A 22479-nucleotide genomic window follows, 5' to 3' on the forward strand; every position below is an offset into this window, starting at 1 on the left:
CTAAGGCAGCTTGACGAAGCATGTAAAGTAAACTTGGAATCAGCCAGATTTGGATTTGAATCCAGCTTCTCTCACTTACAGTCAGCAAGATTCACATCCCGGGGCCTTTGAGTGCTTATCTGGGAAATGGAAAAAACAGGATTAGTATGGAAATTTAGGAAGTCCATTCCCACAACAAATGGTTATTCTTTTTCTCCCCATATTAAAATCATCATCTGCCTCTTACACGATGTGCGCATAATGCCTGGCACCTCCACACGTCTTCAGGATTTACAAGGTACTTCCACATAAGCGGTCTCCCTAGAGGATTCACAAGACGAAGAGTAGCCTCAGCCCCATTTCAGAGACTGGGAAAGGAGGCCAAATGGAGAAGAGAGGCTCCAAGGTCATGTACCTGGCAAACAGGACGCCAGCCCAGGTCATCCGTTTCCATTCTGCTACCGCTCACCTCTTACAGTCTCAACAAAGCCGCAGCAGTGGGTAACAGGTGCAGGTAAGTCTGGGAGTTTCCCCAAATAAGGAGGTGTGGAAGAACCTGTTTTCTGGCAAATTCACTCCACTATCTGCTGCCACTGTGAGCCTGGGGCCCAGCCTGGGGAACAGGCAGAGTTCCAATCTGCCTAATCAGATAATTCTGCCTTCATGCTCCTCCTCTGTACATTCTTGGAATGAGCCATTCAAACCACTACACCTGCAGAGTCTGCGCCCATGCCTTGTCAGGTAGACATATCAGTTCTCGATGATTCCCCGCTGCTCTGGACAGGGATACTGCGAGAGTGACCAACTGGCCTTCAGAGCGGCTTGTTTTTATTGAGTGCCTCCTCCAAGAAGGTGTGTGGGATGTGACATTTTGGGTCACTGCCAGGCTGGGGGGATGAAGCTATCATGTGGCTGAGAATCCAAATCCAAAGAACATTTCTTTTTTCTTTTTTTAATTTTTTAATGTTTTATTTATTTTTGAGAGAGAGATAGAGACAGCATGAGCAAGGGAGGGTCAGAGAGAGAGGGAGACATGGGATCCGAAGACAGGCTCCAGGCTCTGAGCTAGCTGTCAGCACAGAGCCCCATGCGGGGCTTGAACCCACCAACTGTGAGATCATGACCTGAGCTGAACCGACTGAGTCACCCAAGCACCCCGCAATGAACATTTCTTCAGTGAGCGGCTGCTCTCTGGGAAGATGGCTTCACAGGGCTTCATCCTTTGCTTGGCAGACTCCATCAGCACGGAGTGCCTTCTCTCACACCACCTGGCCCCTCTACTGGACATGCTTCCCTTCCATACCTTTCCAGTCCATTTTCCAAGGGCAGCCAGAGTAAGGACCTTCAAACTTCAAAGTCTCCCACCTCTCTGACAGTACCTCCCAACCCTGCCCCCTAGCTCATTGGCTCCTTTCCTTTTCCTGAACATTTCCATTCCTTGCCCCCTTGGTTAGGAATATGGAGGGAATGCCAAGGCCAGCTCAAGTTCCCCTTCCTCAGGAGTCCATCTTTGACCATCATAGGTCACCACCCCAACACCCTCTCTGTACCCACGGTTAATCCCATTACCCTATTTGAGTTTCTTCATGGTCCTTATCTCTCTCAGAAATTCTTACTCATTGACTAACTTGCCACCTGTGTCCCCCTATCAGTGTATAAATGCCATCAGAGAAAGGACTTTGTCTACAGGGTTTTATCTCTGGCGCCCAGTAAAACCAGCGAAACTCAAGTATTTGTCAAATCTTCAAACAAAGTGGTCGTGAGCACAAGCCTTGAAGTCAAGGGGACCTGTGAAATCGTCCCACTTGCCAGTTGGGAGAAGTCATCCAGCCTACCTAAACTTAATAAAATAATAGAATCAAGAGCTCACTGGTCATTGTCATTATTAATCTAGAGTTGTGTCACCCCCACGACTCCAACACCCTTGATGGCAGACATTCTGACACTCATTTTTATATCCGCATGCCTTGAAACTTATCCTCAGTACCCTCTACTTCCTCTTCCTTCAGAACATGTCATACTGTTCTGAGAAGTCTACTTATTTCTCTGTCTCCTCCGCTACACTGAGCTCCATGGGGACATGAATATCTGTAAAACCTCGCTTGGTGCCTGTCGAACTTGTAGAATGAACGTGTGGTGTATAAGACAAGTAGGTACCTAGTAGGTCTTCAACAAATATGTTTTGAGTCAAGCTCTCTCTAGAAAAGACATTTTAAATACATGAATTAAAGAATAATACCAGGTGGCATATAACCAGCTGATGAATTATATATATATATATATATATATATATATATAGTATAGAACTTGAATGGCAGAGATGGCCAACACAGAGACTCCTTGGGCCAGTCAAGGACCAGGTAGGTGAGGTAGGTAGGACAGGATGGAACCAATTGGAGACTGCATCTCATCTCCAGAGCAACCATCGCTTAGTTCTAGCTCTTTGTTGCTATCATGGAATGTGGGCCTGATGGGCTCATATGGTTAGCTATTTCAGGTGAAGTGGGAAATGTAAACATGAGATTTCCCAAGTGTCCAGATTGCTGACAGCTACTTTAAATTAATTAAATGATATTGGAGACGAGCAAGGTATGTTCGGGAGCCCTATATAACCTCTGACCAAGATGATCAGGTGGAGTTTGGGCCCCTAAACAGGAATTAACAGAAGAAGCTACGCAGGAGGCAGTGATGGCCAAGAATTCCACCAAAGCATCTATCAGGCATTTATTGAACACTTACTAAGTTCCACGCTTTGGGATATAAAAATGACTCAGAGCAAGTTTTCTCTGAGACTTTATAGTTGGTCGGTTGAAGAAACGTTTTTGAGCCACTATCAGATACCTGAACAGAGCACCTCAAGACAAGGGGACAGACATCTAGACAGCTAGGTGTGGTTTCCTAATTATTAGATCTTTGTCCCCGAGTGCTGGCAGCAAACTGTCATACTACCGTGTCCTTCTACGGATTCTCCCATCCCCAGCCAACCTACCCAGTAGCAGCTAAGGGTCAAGTGGCCTATCACTGCTGGTGCCTGTTAAACTTGTAAAATGAACGTGTGGTGTATAAGACAAGTTTCCCAGCCTAATAAACATGGGATGATTCACCATTGCCTCTATAAGCCTAGCTCCTTCCTGTAAAATGGGTACCTACGTGAGCTCACATGGTGGTGACCCAAAGCTTTCAGGTAACAGCAGCACCTCAGAACACATGCCCCAGGCTGTTCAGAAAATAATTAAATTTAATCTTCACAGCATGCACACAGAAGTCTCTTTTTGGTCTAACTTATACTATGATTTTAGACTTGCTGAAGGACTAACTTCCATCACAGCCCCGCCAATATTGATTGTTCGGGCTCAAAAGGACCTAAGTAGATTGATTTTTTTTTATCTCTCTCAAAGTAAAAAGGATCGCAGTAGTGTTAGTGTATGCCTGTTTCCACTGGTTGGTATGCACACTGAATAAATAATAGTGTTACCTGGAAAAATTTAGTTAAAAGAAACAGTGATGGAAAACAGGGTAGAAGAGGTCTTAAGTTGCATTCTTAATTCCACCACGCATTAGTCTGGTGTTCCAGTGACTGTCTAAGCTTGTCTATTAACAAGGGCCCGCCACCACTCCCATCTACTATTTTTTTAGAAGACAAAGAACACTTTGGTAACCTGCCTCGTAGGTACAAAATAAAACAAAACACCAAACACGCATACACAAAGAAACAAAAAGCAAAATCAGCATGGAGGGAGGAAGTGCCCTCTTGTAGAGCAGGTTAATAGGCAATACTCCTCTCCTGTCACTTCCTTCTGTAAATCAGCAAGTAGGAAAAACATCCAGGAGGGGCCTCTGCTAATTTGTTTTTAATGTACGGACGATTACACAATTCCTGTGTCCCCTGGCCCCCAAGAAAAACAAGGAGGGCTGAATGCTTTCTCTCACTACCGGATGACCTGGTAACACTCGAAACAAAGAGGTTATGAAATCAACGTTGTGCTAACTTCCAGGGACATCTAATAAATGGAGCGCAGGGCTTGAAAGCAAGCCAGCAACTTAGTCTTCGTTCTGTTTTATTCTGTTCCCTTTCTGTGAACTTTTTTTTTCCTACCCTGAAGTTTCACAGCACTCGTTCTAAGAACACCTCTAAACTGAGCTGTGCTAGTAAAACATTCTTTTCTGTGACCTCTGGCAAGAAATACATTCTAGGAAAGAAAAGAAGCAAACGTCTGTTGACTCCCTAATGACTTTTCCTCCCTCTCCAGGTACTGTGGGAAAGAAGAGGCGGAGGGGAAGCACAACAAACTCCAAACTCCAATTTCCTGCCTCATCTCTGCACTGGTAGGTGGCGTATGCCTTCCAAGTTCTTTCTAAAGCCATCGGCTGGGAAAAATACGAACTGAGCAACCAGCGACGAGCCCCCCCCACAGAAAGCCCTCGCTCTAAGAAGGCAAGTAGGCGGGGCGCCTGGGTGGCTTAGTCGGTTAAGCGTCCGACTTTCGCTTAGGTCACGATCTCGCGGTTCGTGGGTTCGAGCCCCGCGTCGGGCTCTGTGCTGACTGCCGGCCTGGAGCCTGTTTCAGTCTGTGACTCCCTCTCTCTCTCTGACCCTCCCCTGCTCACGCTGTCTCTCTCTCTCTCTCTCTCCTAGAAATAAATAAAACAGACTTCCCAGCGGCCGGCGCAGATATCAGCGACCGGTGACACCCAGCCCGCCCGCCGGCTGATTACTTACCAGTCGGATTTAAACCCGCTCCGACGCGGGGGCGTGGCCTGGGCGGAGCCCCGCGGCCCGGGTGGGCGGGGCGGGAGGCGGGGATCCCGGAGGCTCTGCGCCGTGTGGGAAAGACCTGGGCTCCGGGAGCAAGCGTCTGTCTCTTTAAATGCCAGGGGCTGCGCTCCCGCCCGGGGAGCCTGGAGCCGGATCTCCAATCCCGTCCCTCCCGCTCCGGCGCTTGTTGCTCGCCGGGTCCGAGCCGGAGCTGCCGCCGCCGGGCAGCCCGGCTGCTTCCTTCTCCGCCTTCTCTCGCGTCCCACCTCCCCCGAGAGCAGGCTGAGGGGGAACCGCAGCCCCAGCAGGAGGGAGGGGGTGCGGTGTAAACAGGCATTGCCCCCCACCTTCATATCTCGGGGCGCTACGTAGCCGCGGGGGCAAGACATGCGTCGCTCGCCCCTGCCCAGCCTCGCCGCCACTCGCGCCCGGAGAGGAGGGACTGCGGATCCCACACCTGCAAACTCACCCTAGAAGTCGGAAGGTGCGGCTGGGGGGGGGGGAGGGGTAATTCCCCGAGGCCTCCACCTCCCTGCGGTGAGTGCTCGCCGGTAACCCAAAGCCCTAGGGCAGGCGCGCGGGGGAGGGGCGGGCGAGACGGTGGAGCGAGCGCAGCAGGTGAGCCGGGTGGGGTGGCTCACCTGCCCGGCCGAGCTGCGGGATCCTCGCCGGTTTCCCCGAGGACGGAGGCTTGGGGGGCGTCTCCGGGGCTAAGTTAGGGCCCTGGGGTGAAAGGACGTTGAAGAAAAGGGGGCTTGGAGTAAAGTTTCTCTTCTTTACCCCCTCCTGCCGGGGCTCGGCAGGTAGGGCGCCGGCGGAAGCCGTTGGAGCCGCTGATGCAATGGGCTTTTGCCCGGGCGAGGTGAGGTGCTGGGGGCGCGGTAGAGGTAGAGTTGCCCGGCCTCCCGTGACCGCGACCCTGGAGGTGGAGAAACGGGGGAAGAAGCCTCGCCGCACCCGAGCCTCCCCGTAAGATGGCCCCAGCGGCTCTGCCCCCAGCCCTTCTTCCTTCTCGTAAGAAATCGTCCTTGTCACCGAGGGGCTCCTACACATGGCTTCCTTGCTCTCCTCTTCCCACAGGTGCTCTCAGACCCCGTCCGGGGACCCGTGCCAATGACCCTGGTGGTGGTTTCGCTTTCTCCCCTCTCGGCTGTGTGAACGTGTATCCGCAGCGTGATGGGCAACCAGGTGGAGAAACTGACCCACCTAAGTTACAAGGAAGTTCCCACGGCCGACCCGACCGGCGTGGACCGGGACGACGGGCCTCGCATCGGGGTCTCCTACATTTTCTCCAACGACGACGAGGACGTGGAGCCGCAGCCGCCGCCCCAGGGGCCGGAGGGCGGCGGCGGCGACGGCTTGCCCGATGGCGGCGACGGGCCGCCGCCGCCGCCGCCGCCGCAGCCCTACGACCCGCGGCTGCACGAGGTGGAGTGTTCCGTGTTCTACCGCGACGAGTGCATCTACCAGAAGAGCTTCTCGCCGGGCTCCGCGGCGCTGAGCACCTACACGCCCGAGAACTTGCTCAACAAGTGCAGGCCCGGCGACCTGGTGGAGTTCGTGTCGCAGGCGCAGTACCCGCACTGGGCCGTGTACGTGGGCAACTTCCAGGTGGTGCACTTGCACAGGCTGGAGGTGAGCAACAGCTTCCTGACCGACGCGAGCCAGGGCCGGCGCGGCCGCGTGGTGAACGACCTGTACCGCTACAAGCCGCTGAGCCCCGGCGCCGTGGTGCGCAACGCGCTGGCGCACGTGGGCGCCAAGGAGCGCGAGCTGAGCTGGCGCAACTCGGAGAGCTTCGCCGCCTGGTGCCGCTACGGCAAGCGCGAGTTCAAGATCGGCGGCGAGCTGCGCATCGGCAAGCAGCCCTATCGGCTGCAGATCCAGCTCTCGGCGCAGCGCAGCCACACGCTCGAGTTCCAGAGCCTGGAGGACCTGATCATGGAGAAACGGCGCAACGATCAGATCGGGCGCGCGGCGGTGCTGCAGGAGCTCGCCATGCACCTGCACCCGGCCGAGCCGGAGGAGGGCGACAGCGACGCGGCTCGGACTACGCCGCCTCCCGGGCGCCCCCCCGCGCCGGGCCCGGAGGACCAGGCCCGAGAGGCGGCGGTGCACTGAGGGGCGAGCCGAGTGCGGGGCCTTGAGAGGGATCCGTTCGCAGCGGCAGCCACCCCCTCCCTCCCCTCGCTCCCCCCGCTCCCCCCTCCAGCACCCTCGGGGCGCCATCTGGGCTCCTGGGCCCCTTGGAAAAAGGAGAGTTGGCGAATTGCGCAGCCAGCTGTGGCTTGAGCTTTTATCTTGGACGGAGGAGGAAGAGGGAGCAGGTAGGAGCACTTTGGCCAGAGGCACTTCCTGCCTCCCTGCTGGATCTTTCTTTCTGCGGTGAGCCAAATGGTGGACTTGCCCTTGCCCGATACTTAATCCTTGCTGGACCTGGGTCCAAAATCCACCCTTCTTACACACTCGGAGGTGGAGGAAAGTTCCGAGCACTAGTGGCCGCCACGGCCTCCTTTCCGCTTCCTCCCTCCCCCTGAAGGCCTGGAGGGTGCCCAGTACTGCGGCACCCCGACAGCCCGGAGCCAGTTCCAGAGCCACAGATCAGCTACCGCCACGCCCCGGGAGGTGGGGGGAGGCTGGGGATTCCTGCGGTGTAAGGCCAGAGACCAGGCCCAGGTCTGCAAGCAGCAGACCACAACAGGGCAGCCCCCCTGTGAAGTGTAATAAATAGTTGGATAAACTTGGGCTACAAAACAAAGACTTTGCTACCTCCCCCCTCCCCCCGCCCCCACACCTGCCCGCAAGTAATTCATCATCTGGCACTGGTTTCTAGCAGCGTCTCTTGCTCCCTCCTGCTCCAGCCACCGCTTCCCAGGTTCCAAGTAAATCATCGTCAGGGGCCAGCTAGGGGAAGGATTCAATTATGGTTCTCTTTTGCCGCCTTTGTTTTGCTATTGTGGGCACTTGCAGCCGCCTTGTTATCAAAGGAGGGAATAGCCCTTTTGTGTCTCTGATCTAATTAAACCTGCTTGGCTGTGTTGGTCTGCAGGTCACACAGGGCCTCAGCTGGTGCCGCCCCATAAAGTAACCACTACACAAACAGCCAAATGGGGTTGTCCTGGCAGGAATTGGTTAATCTCCCACCCGTCGCCCTAACCTCCTTCCTGAACAGTGAGGGTAACCTTTTTTAAAATGTAAGGCTTTGGGGGGTGGGCCTGCTGCTTTTCCTTTTTCTCTCTCTTTTTTTTTTTGTTTTGTTTGCCTACTCACTGCCCCATCCCCCTCACTTTCAGTTTTATTCTGCCCCTGGTAAAATCTTAGGCTTGAAGTCTGTTCACTGATAAGGTATTTATTTTGCTAGCCACACCTGATGCAGTGTAATTCAAGATGCAACGTCTAGTTCTAATGCAGTAGTATCTTTCTTCCTTGGAGAACACCCCTTCAGAGAGCGCTTTTGCAATTAAGAGGGGTGACATGCTATCACAAAGGCCACCTTGTATAGTCCGCACCGAATCTGGTGACAGCCCTAAGGCACAGGTTGGTGGCGGTGAGTTCTGTCAGCCACAGGCTGGGCCTACGCTGTTTGGATCTGCTAGTGATCCTGTTTGCTTTACCGCGGGACTTTTAGAAAATTTTTACAACCCATCTCTTGTATTCCTGTGAACTCTGATGGTGCATGCCCTTGACTTCACAGTACTTCTCTGCTGCAGATTGGCATTGCTAATGCTATCTCAAAAGTTGAGTGAAGTTTTTCTTTCTCTCAGTAGTCCCTATAGAGGACAAGTCCTTTTGTGAGTGAATTCTTAGCTGTGGGATTAGAATTCTGTGTGAACATCCTGTAGCGAACCTTGGGGCCTTCGCCCCAGGGACTTTACAAGACCGGAAAGATGTCCTGGTATACTTTTTTCAAACTTGGAAGTTGAGGCCATAATTTTTAAAAGCCTAGACCATCGTAGCACCTCAGTATGAAATACTTTAATTTCAGGGCTTTAGCTGTGTTCCCTATTCTCACAAGGACCACCAAACAGGGCCTGTCACTTTGCTAAAAGATGAACCACACTCAGCCCTAGTCTGGAACTTTGGAGAGCTCCCAGTCCCCATCCGAAATGTAGATCTCGTTTTCCACGTTGAGTAATGTCACAGCTTCATGTCTATATTGTCTTGTTCGTGGAGAAGCTGAGCAAGGTAAGAGACCTTTAGGAGAGCCTAACGTACCTAACAGATTTGGATTTTCCTTTATGCTTAACACAGTAGTCTAAAGACAAGTGTGCGAGTAAGCAGAAGGAGAGGAACAAAAGGGCACTGCCTAGCAGGTTGGGGCTGGTTAGCCAGCCAGCTCTTCCCCTCCCCCATCTCTGTGTCCCTCCCTGGCCCTCAGTTGGAAAGTGAATGTCATTGGTTACACGGAGGTACAGCAGTGACTGACCGTTGTTACAGAGGAACTGCATTTTTGTTGTTTTAAGTTTTTATTTATTCATTTTGAGAGAGGGAGCTCACAAGCCAGCAGGAGCATGAGCAGGGAGGGGGAGAGAGGAGAAGAGAGGGAGAGAGAATCCCAGGTGGCTCTGTGCGCTCACAGCGCAGACACAGGGCTTGAACCCTCAAAGCTGTGAGATTGTGACCTGAGCCGAAACCAAGAGCCACCCAGGCGCCCCAGAGGAACTGCTTTTCGTGAGAAGTCCCAACTTGAAGGAAGAACTTGTGAAATCCACACCCGAGCTATCATTCTGCCTCTAGAGAAGAGGTTTTTGTGAAAATGAGCTAGACAAGAAAATCCATCTACCCCAGGTACCGCTTCCCCGTGTAACGCACATGGCTTTACTGGCTACCAGGGAAGTGAAGTGTGTAAGGCAAAGAATGATTTGCTTGGAAGTTTTGTTAGGGTTCTAACACTTGAAAGCAACGACCAACCAATGAAGGCTCCAAGAAAGGGGGAATCCACCAGCTCTGCTCTTTCCTCAAGGTGGCAGTGTTGTGGATAAGTGAGTTTTTCATGTCCAGGCTATGGTTACATCTGGCACTTTAAAAAAAAAAAAAAAAAAAAGATCTATTTAATAATTTCTGTTTCTCCCTCGTAATATGACTTTAGAACTATTTTGTTCTGTGAAGTATGTATGTTCTCTGAAAGAAATATTGATTCTGACCTTCTCGAGAAGCTGTGGCAGCGATAAGCAGGGCCGCGGACTAGAGTGAATACTGAAAAGTAATGAAACAAATTCTATTTTCTTATTTGAGCAAATATTTTATTGAGACTGCTTATGTATGTCAGAGGAGCCCACAACTTCAGCTACACAACTTTTTTTGTATTGAAAGAACTCTTACTTTTTGTAGCTTTTCTTCCACATGTGATTTAAAATGACTTTATAGCACTAAAATGCCTAGCAGAAGACTTTCCACCAGACCTTTAAGAAAATGTTTAGTTTTTATGAAAAAATAACAACTTCTGTGGTTAACACTTCCGATGTCTTTGGTGCTTCTGGCCCTAAGAGCACCACTAGACAACACGACAACCACATGGAAACATATTTTTGGAAGCAAAACTTTAATTTTATATGACATATGCTATGGAGAGTGAAGAAAATTTAATGCTACTTGTTTTCTATTTTTTTTTCTTAAAATGGAATTCACTGTGTCGAAGACTCTTGATATTACGTGATTGTCTAACCTTTTTTTTTTTTTTATAAATTAGAATAAAATCTATTGTGATCATGGCCCTTGAATGGTTTTGTTTGGAAAGTTACATTTTATTTTATTTTTTTTCAAATCGTGGTGACTATGAACTTGACCAGTTTATTCAAGTTTTCACTGTGTTTTCTTCTTAGCTATAATTCCTGTGACCCACGGGGGTTCCATTGACTAACACGGTAAATTCTATGTGTATTTTATTTCCTGGTGAATTGTGTAAACTGTTTTTTTGTTGAAGATTGTATGTTAAATCAATGTTATGTTCTCATACCACTTCTTGAGAAGGAGGTTCTGATTTGAAATTGTATCATTTCCTTCAAAATGAAGGGCAGTGTTTAGTTAAATAAAAGATTGATGACATCTTTTGAACTACTTCCTCTTCACTATCTTATTAAAACAAAATCTGTCAAATCCTTTTGAAAAGCGCTATAAGGGTTTCCAATAAACCATCCATTAGCGTTAACTGAATTTCTATTTTTTTCCACTTGTATACCTTTTCCTGCCATATGTGGTCCAAAATCAAGCTGCAATTTTTCTGAGATTATTAGTGTGTTTCATCACTACGTTGCTCAGTAAACATTTTGATGAATTCATTTAGTGACAACCCTCCCTATGTTTGCTGTGTGAGAATTAATCACCCATTGCTTCTAGGTTATCAGTGTTCATGAAAAATATCTCATAAACATAAATTTTCCGTGCACATTGATTTTTCAGAACCAATATGAACATTGCTGATCACCACGCGCCTCTATTGGAGTCTATGCTGGGGCGTTTTGGTTATTGAGGTCCATTGCATCTTTGGTTTCGGAGTCTCAGACAAAGGGCACGTGCTCATTGGGTAACTGAACTACAGAAAATGGGAAAATGTGACCATATGGCACTGTTGGCATAATAAGGATGCAGGTGCCAGCACTTGGTAGATAGAGGAACAGATGTGGCATCTGGGACTGGTGTGTGGGAGGTCGGCAGCACCTGACTCAGATGCTGCCACAGACCTGAGAGATTTAAAAGCCTGGGCTTTGTCAAAAGGCTCCTATGAGAAATGCGAATAGGAAAAAAAGGTGAATGCTGAGGGGAATGGGAAGCTTAGCAGCAGGGAGCCATTTATCCCTAGAGTGGGAGTCCTTAATTTATCATGGTTCTCACTGCACAAGGAAGTAAAAGGAGGGAGGAGACCCTAATACAGAATGTGCATTTATACTTAGTCGTTCTTGGTGTAGGCTGCTGTTCCCATTTCCTCTATGTGGACAGAGCTTGCTTAATGTAGGGAAATGACATGTTTGGAAGCATTTAAAAGGACCTCCACAATGAACAGGCCCAGAATATGTGCAGAAGGGCTTTTATTTCCTTTTACTGAATTAACTGGGAAAACTGCTTATTGAACAAATGTAGCAGTTTTATCTGCAAAGTAGATGCAAGAATGATTAGTGTATATTTGCAATCACAAGATGCTACTAGCTATTTATGAAGGGCTAGAGGATGTTGAGCTGTAGTCTAGGTACTAGAACATCGCTTACAAACAAAACACCTTGAGAGATAGTCCCTGCCCTGGAGTTTGTTTCTCAGGGCAAATCAATTTCACACCTATGTACAGGACACGGTCTAATAAAAGATGGCCCTATAAAGTGCTGATGGCTGATAGGTCTTCAAATGAAGCAGATGGACATAGGTTTAATGGAAGTACCCCCTTTGGAGAATTCAGACCAAAATTATACCTATGATGGCAAAAAGGAGGTAACTAATGAAATATTCATGAAGTACTTAACTGGGACGCTCCTAAATTCCCAGTGCCTAACCTACAAAGATAAACCAGACCCATAGTTCCTGTTCTCAATGTAACTTACATTCTGACAGGTAAGGCAGGTAACTACTTGCCAAAAAGGAATTCACAGTAAGGAATTTAATTTCAGCAGACGGGAATGTACAGGGTATACGAAAGAGGATCTCTCCATCAATGAGTCCGTGGAGGCTTACACGAGGAAGCGTTTATGCTGAATTCTGGAAGAGGTGGAGGAGAAAGCCAGGGGGCTTCAGAGTGTACACAGGTTACATTAATTCAGGGGGGGAGTCAGGGGAGTGAAATGAAAGAATACTCGGTGCTCTCAGAATGGCTTTGCTTCATACTCCAGTAGGACCAAGCAGAGAGAGTGAGTTTGAGTGAGTGAATGAATTTGAGGATTGAGATTGCTAGAGTAGAGAGCCTTCCTATCATCCAAAGGTAGTGGAATGGCTCTGGTTTGAATAGGGTCAGGCAGCTAGTGGTTTTAGGATGGAATGAAAAGTGGGAACAACTGAGTGACACTGTCTTTCCCTCTCCCAGAATTCAGTTGCCAGCAGGTGATGAAGTAGAGTATGAATTTGGGTCTTTGCCTGATGCTATAGTAAGTCTTTGATGCCTTGTTTGTCAGGTGTGGCCATAAATGACTCAAAAGATGAGCTCTGCTGGGGCACCTGGGTGGCTCAGTTGGTTAAGCATCTGACTTCGACTCGGGTCATGATCTCACAGTTCGTGGGTTCAAGCCCTGCATTGGGCTCTGTGCTGACAGCCAGCTCAGAGCCTGGAGGCTCTTCAGATTCTGTGTCTCCCTCTCTCTCTGACCCTCCCTTGCTCATGCTCTCTGTCTCTCTCTCAGAAATAAATTTTTTAAAAAACATTAAAAATTAAAAAAAAAAAAAAGATGAGCTCTGCTACTTTTGGGAGGAAACGTGTACAATATAATTAACTCCCAAGATTTGGTTATCTTTATAGGTGCCTTTTTTTTTTAAAACCTCATAACTGAGGATTCTCAGTGGTTGGGCTGAACTGGAGGTACCTAGACACAAAGAACTGAATAGTGTCAAACTACCTGGTTTTTCTACTCTGGGCTCTGCTTATTGTTAATCTTGGGGGCACCTGGGTGGCTCAGTCGGTTAAGCGTCTGACTTCGGCTCAGGTCATGATCTCGCAGTTTGTGAGTCCGAGCCCCGTGTCGGGCTCTGTGCTGACAGCTCAGAGCCTGGAGCTTGCTTCAGATTCTGTGTCTACCTGTCTCTCTGACCCTCCCCTGCTCACACACTATCTCTCTCACTCTCTCTTAAAAATAAACGTTTAAATGTTTTTTTTTATAAAAGCTGATAATCTTAAACTTCTTGGGAGAAGTTAAATACTTGGTTGGAAGCCTTAATTTATCTTCTATACAGTGTGGCGTATGGCAGTAGTCGATTGAACTCTCTGAATTTCAGTTACTCTTATAAAATAAGTATATAATGTGCATAATAATATAATTGGACTACAATAATAGTATCTACTTTAAATGGCTGTTGTGAGCACAAAATGAAACATGCACATAAAGCCCAGATCAATACCTACTATGATCGACTAGAGAAAATCTAGGATATTGTTATGTGTTGAAAAGCCTTATTCAAAATGAAGTTACTGTCTGGGAGAGAGATCTTCCCTTTAGTTCTGGAGAATTTCTCAGCTAGATACAAGAAATTGGTAAGATAAAGAGATAACCAATTGATACTTTAGTTGTTTTGCTACTGCTATGGCATTTGAAATGTTTCTTGAGCTTTGATTTTTAGTAGATGAACTGTTTTGTTTATACATTTTAATACGTTCACTCATTAAATTCAACAAATATTTCCAAAGAATTTTAAGGTATTAGGTGTTGGAGAGCTGAGGGGGAATTGGAAGTGACAGTGTGATGATAATATTAACACTGATGAAGTCACCTTGCCCACAGTGTCCAGGTTGAATCATCACAACAGCCTCCTTTCTGGACAGATGCTCGTATCTTCATTTTACAGTGGAGGAAACAGGTTTAGAGAAGTGAAGCGATTTGTTCATGGTCACCAAGCTCGTAAGTGGCAGCTTCCAGCCTGGATCAGGTGTGCTGGTCTCCAAAGCCCCAGGCTAGGACTCCTCCACCAGAAGGCCATTCAGCCACTCCCCCCTTTAAGCTGCCGCTCCCTTCTCCTTACCCAAGGAGAATACATAGAACCTGATTCTGCCCCAGCATTTGGCACGTGGCATTATCTGAGTAGCAGGTAGATTTTAACTCCTGTTGCAGCAACTCTGAAGGCAGTGTGACCCTGGAGGCCAGAAGAGCCAGGAAGAGGAGAAGCAGTTGTCACGAGAGAGATCTTGCATCCTCATAATCAGTAACAGTCAGCAGCCCTGGGTGAATGCTGACCATCCCCTGATTACCTCCACCCGCCCGGTGGCAGAGCATTGTGACAGTCCTACTCAAACTGCCCCTCACTGTATTTCCATGACTTCCTTTCCCCCTTCAGGCCAAGGTCAGGTCACACAGGCCTACTTCATATCATGGCTCCAGCCGCTGACCTGCTGTGTGGTCAGTGGGCAAGTGAATAACTTCTTTTAGCCACTTTGACTGACCTAAATGTGCATGTGTGTGTATATGTGTGTATGTGTGTGTGTGTGTGTATCTGAAACTAAACTTTACCACACAATTCCTAACTGCACTGTGATACCATGGAGCAAGACGATGAAGAATCATGGCCCCCCCAAAGCTGTCTGCACCCTAATGTTTTCTGACGAGTCACAATCCTGAAATTGAAGATTCACTCATAAGGGGAGGAAATATCCAGAGCCTCATAGTTTCACCTCTTTACAGATCACTTTGGACAAACATTTCATTTTAATGCCTGTCACGTCCTTAGTCTTCTGTTCCAAAATGCACGTGTTCACCACATGTTTGGAGCTTCCACAGCCCTGGGCTAGGCATGATAGGGAGATGTGAATTGTGTTCTGAGGCATATAATGCTTCAATAATCGTGTTGGAAGAATCAGATTAAAGAGTCAGAAGACACTTGAAAGTAATAAGGATAAAATGAGACATTCAACTGTGAGGTATAGTTAGGGACCAGAGGACAGTGGAGCCACCTCATACTCCCCCTAGCAAGGACAACACTTACTTAACGTGTTGATAATGTTATGCATTGCTAAAGCGCCTTTCACAGGTTATTGAATTAAATCTCTGCACCCTCTCTTTAAGATACAATTACCATTCTCCTTGAATAAGTGTAGAAATTGAACTTTTGAGAAAAGGTCATAAAATGTTCACTGAGCACATACTGTACTCCAGACCCCATGGTTGGAACCTTATAAATGGTATTTCATTTAATCTCCAGCGTAACCTAGGAAGTTGCCATCTTATTTTAATATGAAGTCGTGATTTGCCCAAGATGGCTGACCTGTGAGATGGACCAAACAAGATTCAGCCCACAGTTATCGGACTCCCACGGCAATGCTCTTCCTGCTAAGTGGCCGGTGCTTGCATCAGTTACACTCACTCTCATTTGCGAGCATGTCCAGATCACACAATCACAAAAGTTTGTCTTCAGGTTTCCTCGGTGCTGCTGAAGGTTGACAAGGTGGAACATTCCACCTACATCTTCTTCAGTGGCCACTGGTACCCTGAAAACTGAGTCAATGAAGGCAAGACTGAACAATCCAACTGATAGATGACCAAATGCTGAGGGAAGATGAAGCCCTGTGTGCAAAGGGCTGTGATTTTTATTTTTTATTTGAACTTATTATTGGGACAGAGTTTCAAAGTTGCTTGAATAAACATAGGGCAAAAGAAACTCTACCTTTGCTTGACACAGATTAATCTTTTGTCAACATTTTATTCCATTTGCATAATGGGGGTGGGGTACGCGTTTTTATTATTTATTTTTTTAAATATTTAATTTCTGAGAGAGAGAGAAAGACAGCATGAGCAGGGGAGGGTCAGAGTGAGAGGGAGATACAGAATCTGAAACAGGCTCCAGGCTCTGAGCTGGCTGTCAGCACAGAGCCCGATGCGGGGCTCGAACTCACGAACCATGAGATCATGACCTGAGCTGAAGTTGGACGCTTAACCGATTGAGCCACCCAGGCGCCCCAAGGGGTACATGTTTTTAATGTCATTCTTGCCCAAGAACTCCATGTGTCTAGCACCTCATTTGAAGTGTCCAGCAGCTCATCTCTCTTACTCATCCTTTCCGAGCCAAGTTTTTTTTTTTAATGGTTTATTGTCAACTTGGTTTCCATATAACACCCAGTGCTCATCCCCACAAGTGCCCTTCTCCATGCCCATCACCCCCCTTCCCCTCCCCCCACCTCTTCAGCCCTCCGTTTGTTCTCAGCATTCAAGAGTCTCTCATGGTTTGCCTCCCTCCCTCTCCCCCACTATTTTTCCCCTTCTCCTTCCCCATGGTCCTCCGTTAAGTTCCTCCTAATCCTTCTATACATGCAAACATATGGTATCTGTCCTCCTCTACCTGACTTATTTCGCTCGGCATAACACCCTCAAGGTCCATCCATGTTGCTACACATGGCCAGATTTCATTCTTTCTCATTGCCATGTAGTAGTCCATCCTATAGATAAACCACATCTTCTTAATCCATTCGTCAGTTGATGGACACTTAGGCCCTTTCCATGATTTGGCTATTGTTGAGAGCACTGCTATGAACATTGGAGTACATGTGTCCCTATGCATCAGCACTCCTGTGTCCCTTGGGTCAATTCCTAGCAGTGCTATTGCTGGGTCCTAGGGGAGTTCTATTCTTAATTTTTTGAGGAACTGCCACACTGTTTTCCAGAGGGGCTGCACCAGTTTACATTCCCACCAACAGTGTAGGAGGGTGCCCATTTCTCCACATCCTCGCCAGCATCCAGAGTCCTCTGATTTGCTCATTTTAGCCACTCTGACCGGCGTGAGGTGATATCTCAGTGTGGTTTTGATTTGTATTTCCCTGATGAGGAGGGATGCTGAGCATCGTTTCATGTGTCTGTTGGCCATCTGGATGTCCTCTTTGGAGAAGTGTCTGTTCATATCTTCTGCCCATGTCTTCACTGGATTGTTTGTTTTTCGGGTGTGGAGTTTGGTGAGTTCCTTATAGATTTTGGATACTAGCCCTATATCTGATACATATTTGCAACTATCTTTTCCCATTCCGTCAGTTGCCTATTCGTTTTATGGATTGTTTCCTTTGCGGTGCAGAAGCTTTTAATCTTGATGAGGTCCCAGTAGTTCATTTTTCCTAGCCAAGTTTTCAACTTCCATTTGCCACTATTGCCCGGGATTCCCCACTCTCTCCCATTGCAGGTGTGAGGCTGGCTCTGACACGGGTCTGCGTGAATTTGGAAAACTGGCCTACCACTTACTAGCCATTGTAACTTTCAGAGAGGCAGTTTCCTCATCGAAAGAATGGGCCTGAGGTGGCACCTTCCAGAGTGTTTGTGAAGATTATGTGGAATCATGTAAGAGAAAAGAAGTTTTGCCACAGTACCAAGCAGAGTAAATTCCCCTATAAATGCAAACTCGCATTGCAAAGGACCCCTATTTCATCCTGTAGCCATTCAAACAGCCGAGTAGGTGTTAAAATCTTAAAACACTTCCATAGCAGTTGATAAATATCTGCTTCCCCAAAACCCGCCTCTGCCCCCCCTAGAGCACCCCCACCTTCCTGGCCACCTTGCCGCTGCCCGGGGACCCCTGCAATATCCCCACAGACTAACAGGGACATGCCTGCCTGCAGAGTTGGGGCCTCCAGCACTCAGCTGCAGTTATATGCATACCACTTTGATTGGTTGATGACTGCTGAAAAATGTTAATATCACTGAAGAATATTAGCTTAAGTACCTATAAATACTATCACCCCCATTTATAAATGATGGAAGAAGTTGAGGGAAGGAGGGAGTAACTTTGCCCAATGTCACACAACTGATAATGACTTCAACCTGAGACTAATTTCCAAAACCTTGTCTAGTCCCCACAGACTAGAGTCCCAGTCTCCAGGCTGGGTTCAGCACCTGTGACCTTGGGCAAGGGACTTCATCTCCTAGAGGGGCAACAGAGTGAGAATGAGCCTCTGGCTTCCCCACCTCTCCAGGCACGAAAAAAGGGCTGATCTAGGGAAATTCCCTCGTCTTTTCGCTCATGGCAAATAATCAAGTTCAGTGGTCAGTTTTAGGCTAGAGATCAAACTCAACTTGTTAATTATTCACAGAGTTGGTAATTCTGCTCTACTCTTGAAACTGTTGAACCAGTTGGAAGAAGCCAGAACTACAAAACTGGTAAAACTAACTTTTTAAAAATAACTCGTTACGGCAGAACAGAGGAATATTTTTAGAGACGGAAAAGGAGACAATGAAAGCAGAGACAATGAGAGGAGCATGTCCTTGGGAGCCAGAGAGACTCTTATTAGCTGTGTGCTATTGGGCCAGTTATATAATAATTAATCTGTATTTCATCACTGGGAAAATAAGAATAAGTCCCTTGAAGACTCATTTAGAGTCTGATACAATGGATGCGCAGCTCTGAGCTCAATGCCTAGCCCCAAGAATGAGTCAAAATATTTACTAACTTGGATTACAGACACCTAAGGAAGCCAGACATGGTGAGTCAGCATCCCAGAGGTTCTCAGGGGCCCCCCAGCAGGCAAGGAGTTAATGCTTCCCTACTGGATCATGGGGGGCAGTAGGGGGGAAGGAGGCCATGTACCAACTAGAACAGAAGTCTTTTAGCTGCTGTACTCATGTGTCCTGACTGAAGAACAGCCCTGGCTGGCAGTAAAAGAAAGTACTCACCTACCATTCAGTCTACTTTCATTACGTGAGAAAGAGGGAAGGGGGAAAGCCAATGACTTGGGGCTGGTTTTTCCCAATGGTACCCAAGGGGTAAAGGGAATGTTGAAGCTCTTCTCTCTCTCAATTCCCACTCTCACTCCTCAGAAACAATAGCTAATAGTAGATTCTTATATCTTTTCCCAAAAATTAATCAGTTGGCCTTCTTCCTTCCTTCCATACCAAATGGAATTATAATATAATAATGGATAATATTTATTATATGCTTGCTATGTGCCTGGGAAGATTTTTAAGCATCTTGTCTGGACTATATGCCATGTGATCCTTATGACAACTCTGTGAAATAGGTCCTGCTTTTATTTTCATATTTTAGACAGGAAAACAGGCCTACAGGGGTTAAATCACTCGCCTAAAGTCACACAACACATAGGGACAGGAAGAGAGCCCAGGAAGTTAACATAAATCTCTCTTATTCTGTTTTGTGCCTGAATAGTATCTCTTTATGGGAATGAACCATAGTTTATGTAGCTTATTGGTGGATATCGAAGCTGTCCAAATCTGTTCTAACAATCACAGTGAGATCAAACAACTTTGTCTATGTATCTTTCATGTTCAAACTCTTATTTGATATCTTCTTTGTGCCAGGTACTCGGGGACACTATATGTATTTGTCATTTAGTGCCCACAACTACTCCATGAGATTAGGAATTCTCCCCTTTGCAGGTACGGATATTGAGACTCCAAACAGTTAAGTAATGTCCCCAAAGCCGCAGAGTTCATGAAGGGCAGAAAGCAGAATTGAACTCAGGCTCTGAGTCCAGGGCCAGTCACACCACTGTTGCTATGGAATATATATGGCTGTGTATGAAAAGGCCCATGAGGAATTCACATGTCTACAAGAATCTTCTTTTAATACCATTATCATTTTATACTTTTTCACATTATAATTTCACTGAGACTCCATTTTCATGGAGTTAATAAAATCTACTGCTATGGACTGAATTGTGCTTCCCCAAAATTCATATGTTGAGGCCCTAACCCCCCAGATGTGATGGTATCTGAAGGTTGGGCCTTTAAGAGGTAATTGGGTTTATGGGGTGCTTGGGTGGCTCAGTCCATTAAGCATCTGACTTTTGATTTCTGCTCAGGTCATGGTCTCACAGTTCATGGGTTCAAGCCTCTGTGCCGACAGCATGGAGCCTGCTTGGGATTCTCTGTCTCTCCTTCTCTCTCTGCCCCTCACCGCTTGTGCTTCCTCTCTCTCTCTCTCTCTCTCTCAAAATAAACATTAAAAAAAGAGGTAATTACGTTTAGATGAGGTCATTAGGGTAAAGCTCTCATGATGGAATTAGTGTCCTTATAAGATGATTCAGCAGAGAGGGCCAGCTTCCTCTCTCCACCACATTAGCATACAACTAGAAGAGGGCCATTAGGAAGCCGGGAAGAGGGTCCTTCCCAGGGCCTGACCACATTGGCACCCTGATCTGGGACTCCTAGCTTTCATAACTGCAAGCAAGAAGTTTCTGTTGTTTAAGATACCCAGTCTGCGGTATTTTGCCCAGACTAATTTCCTAACTTATGAAATTGTTTGAAAATTAACACAAACAACTAAGGAGCTATCAGATGCCTGGCATTGTTCTGAGAGCTTCACATGCACATTCGTTTCCTAGGGCTTCCATAACAAAATACCACAGACTTGGTGGTTTATACAACAGAAACTGAGTGGATTAAAACAATAGAAATTTATTATTTCACAGTTTTGAAGGCTAGAAGGTCCAAGGTCGAGATGTTGACGGGACCCAACTCCCCTTAAAAGTCTCTGAGAGATGTTTTTCCTTCAGCCTTTCCCTAGTTTCCAGTAGCTACAGGCATTCCTTGGTTTGCGGTAACATAACTCCAATTTCCGTCTCTGTTGTGACATGGCATTCTTCCCCATGTGTCTGTGTCATCACTTAGTTACCATTTTATAAGGGCACTGGTCATATTGGAGGGAGGGCCTACCTTACTCAGGTCTTACCTCATCTTAACTAATTCATCTATAATGCCTCTATTTCCAAATCAAGTCTCATTCTGAAACAGTGAGGGTTAGGACTTCAGCATATCTTTTGTGGAGAGAATGATTCAACCTATCATAATACTTATTTTCTCATTCAGTCTCCATAACAACCCAACGAAGCAGATATTAATATTATTCTCATCTTACAGATGAGGACATTGAGGCTCGGAGAGGTCACGCAACTTGTCCAAGGTCACATAGCGATTAAGCAAGTGCATGCTCTATGGCTTCTTGGCTAGTAGAGCTTGGGGGCAGAATAGACACTCAGGAAAACCCGTGGGTTTGTTTTATTTTGAAAGGCCTCCCAAATAGCAAGAAGCTTTAGGTTAATATCCCTAGTGAACATAAATGCAAAACTCCTTAACAAAATATAAGCAAATCAAATGCAGGCCTATTTAAAAAAGGATAATACATCATGACCAAGCAGAACTGAATATATCTATGATAACTGATTTAAGTCTTTGCCTAGTGAGTCCAGTGTCTGGGCTTTGTCAGGAACAGTTTCTGTAAACTATTTTTTACCTTTGTATGGGCCATACTTCCCTATTTCATTTCATGCCTTGTAATTTTTGCTATTGTTATTGAACACTGGACATTTTAAATAATATGGTGTGCCAGTTCTGAAAGTCAGATTCTCTCTCTTCTCTGAGCTTTGTTATTGTTGCCTCTGTTTGCTGATTCAGTGACTTTCTTGGACTATTTCTGTAACATCTGTAATCTATGTCATGTGTCACTTACTGAAGTTTCTATTCATTTAGCCTAGTGGTTAACTAATGACTGGACAAGAGGTTTCCGTAAAACTACCCAAACTAATAATCTTCCAGCCTTAGTAAGGGTGTGTGTATGTGTGTGTGTGTGTGTAGTTATGTTTTCAGTGCTCTGACAGGCAGTTTACAACTCTAGTTTGTACTCAACTCCATGTTCACACAGAGACTCAAGATAATCAGAGGTGAGAGAGTGGGACATTCTCAAGGCTTTCCTGGGCGTACCCACAGTCCTGAATATGCACATGGGCTTCTAGACTCCCAGGAATATGCTGGAGCTTTTCAAAGATGCCTATGGATATCTCATTACCCAGTTTTGCTTTTCTTTTCAATACTTTTGGTTTGCCACTTGTTAGCTCCAACTGTTAACACATCCTCAGGCAGCTGTGATATTAAACAATTGCCACCGATTATATTTGACAAATACTCTGTGGGTGGGGCTCTTCATAAAGAGCAAGCTCAGATTAGATCAAATAAAGGCATTCTTGAAAGCAGAGATTTTCCATGAACCCCCAAACAGATCACACAGTGACAATTTCTAGGAATGGGACTTCCCAGAAGCTCCAAAGCCATTTTGCTTTCTTCAGTAGCTGCTAAGCTGCTATTTTTCACAGCTGCTGTAGCTGTGAGGCTATTGGCTTTCAGTGCTACTGAAGTTCT

General features: G+C 46.7%; 1 protein-coding gene and 1 long non-coding RNA gene across 3 annotated transcripts; one reads left to right on the forward strand and one right to left on the reverse strand.

Moving 5' to 3' along the window:
* On the reverse strand, positions 1-5429 carry LOC120231758. The gene is made up of 3 exons (XR_005528406.1): positions 5377-5429; positions 227-300; positions 1-119 (listed from the first exon to the last, which is right to left on the reverse strand). It is a non-coding gene; the product is annotated as an uncharacterized LOC120231758 (long non-coding RNA).
* On the forward strand, positions 4793-10789 carry LRATD2 (LRAT domain containing 2). Of its 2 annotated transcripts, none has more exons than XM_039231984.1 (2): positions 4793-5219; positions 5816-10789. In XM_039231984.1, exon 2 carries the CDS (start codon positions 5912-5914, stop codon positions 6854-6856), a length of 945 nt encoding a protein of 314 aa, XP_039087915.1. In that variant the 5' UTR covers positions 4793-5219; positions 5816-5911; the 3' UTR covers positions 6857-10789. The 2 variants fall into 2 exon arrangements, with proteins under 2 accessions (XP_039087915.1, XP_039087916.1); XM_039231985.1 differs by lacking the exon at positions 4793-5219 and adding an exon at positions 5400-5597.
* The last annotated feature ends 11690 nt before the right edge of the window (positions 10790-22479 follow it).

The sequence above is a fragment of the Hyaena hyaena genome, unplaced genomic scaffold, assembly GCF_003009895.1.
Source record: "Hyaena hyaena isolate Hyena2069 unplaced genomic scaffold, ASM300989v1 scaffold_62, whole genome shotgun sequence".
In the NCBI taxonomy this organism is placed as follows: domain Eukaryota; kingdom Metazoa; phylum Chordata; class Mammalia; order Carnivora; family Hyaenidae; genus Hyaena; species Hyaena hyaena.

Bases quoted from the DNA above. Each gene is read 5' to 3' on its own strand.
- LRATD2 (XM_039231984.1), top strand. From the start codon at position 5,912: ATGGGCAACCAGGTGGAGAAACTGACCCACCTAAGTTACAAGGAAGTT.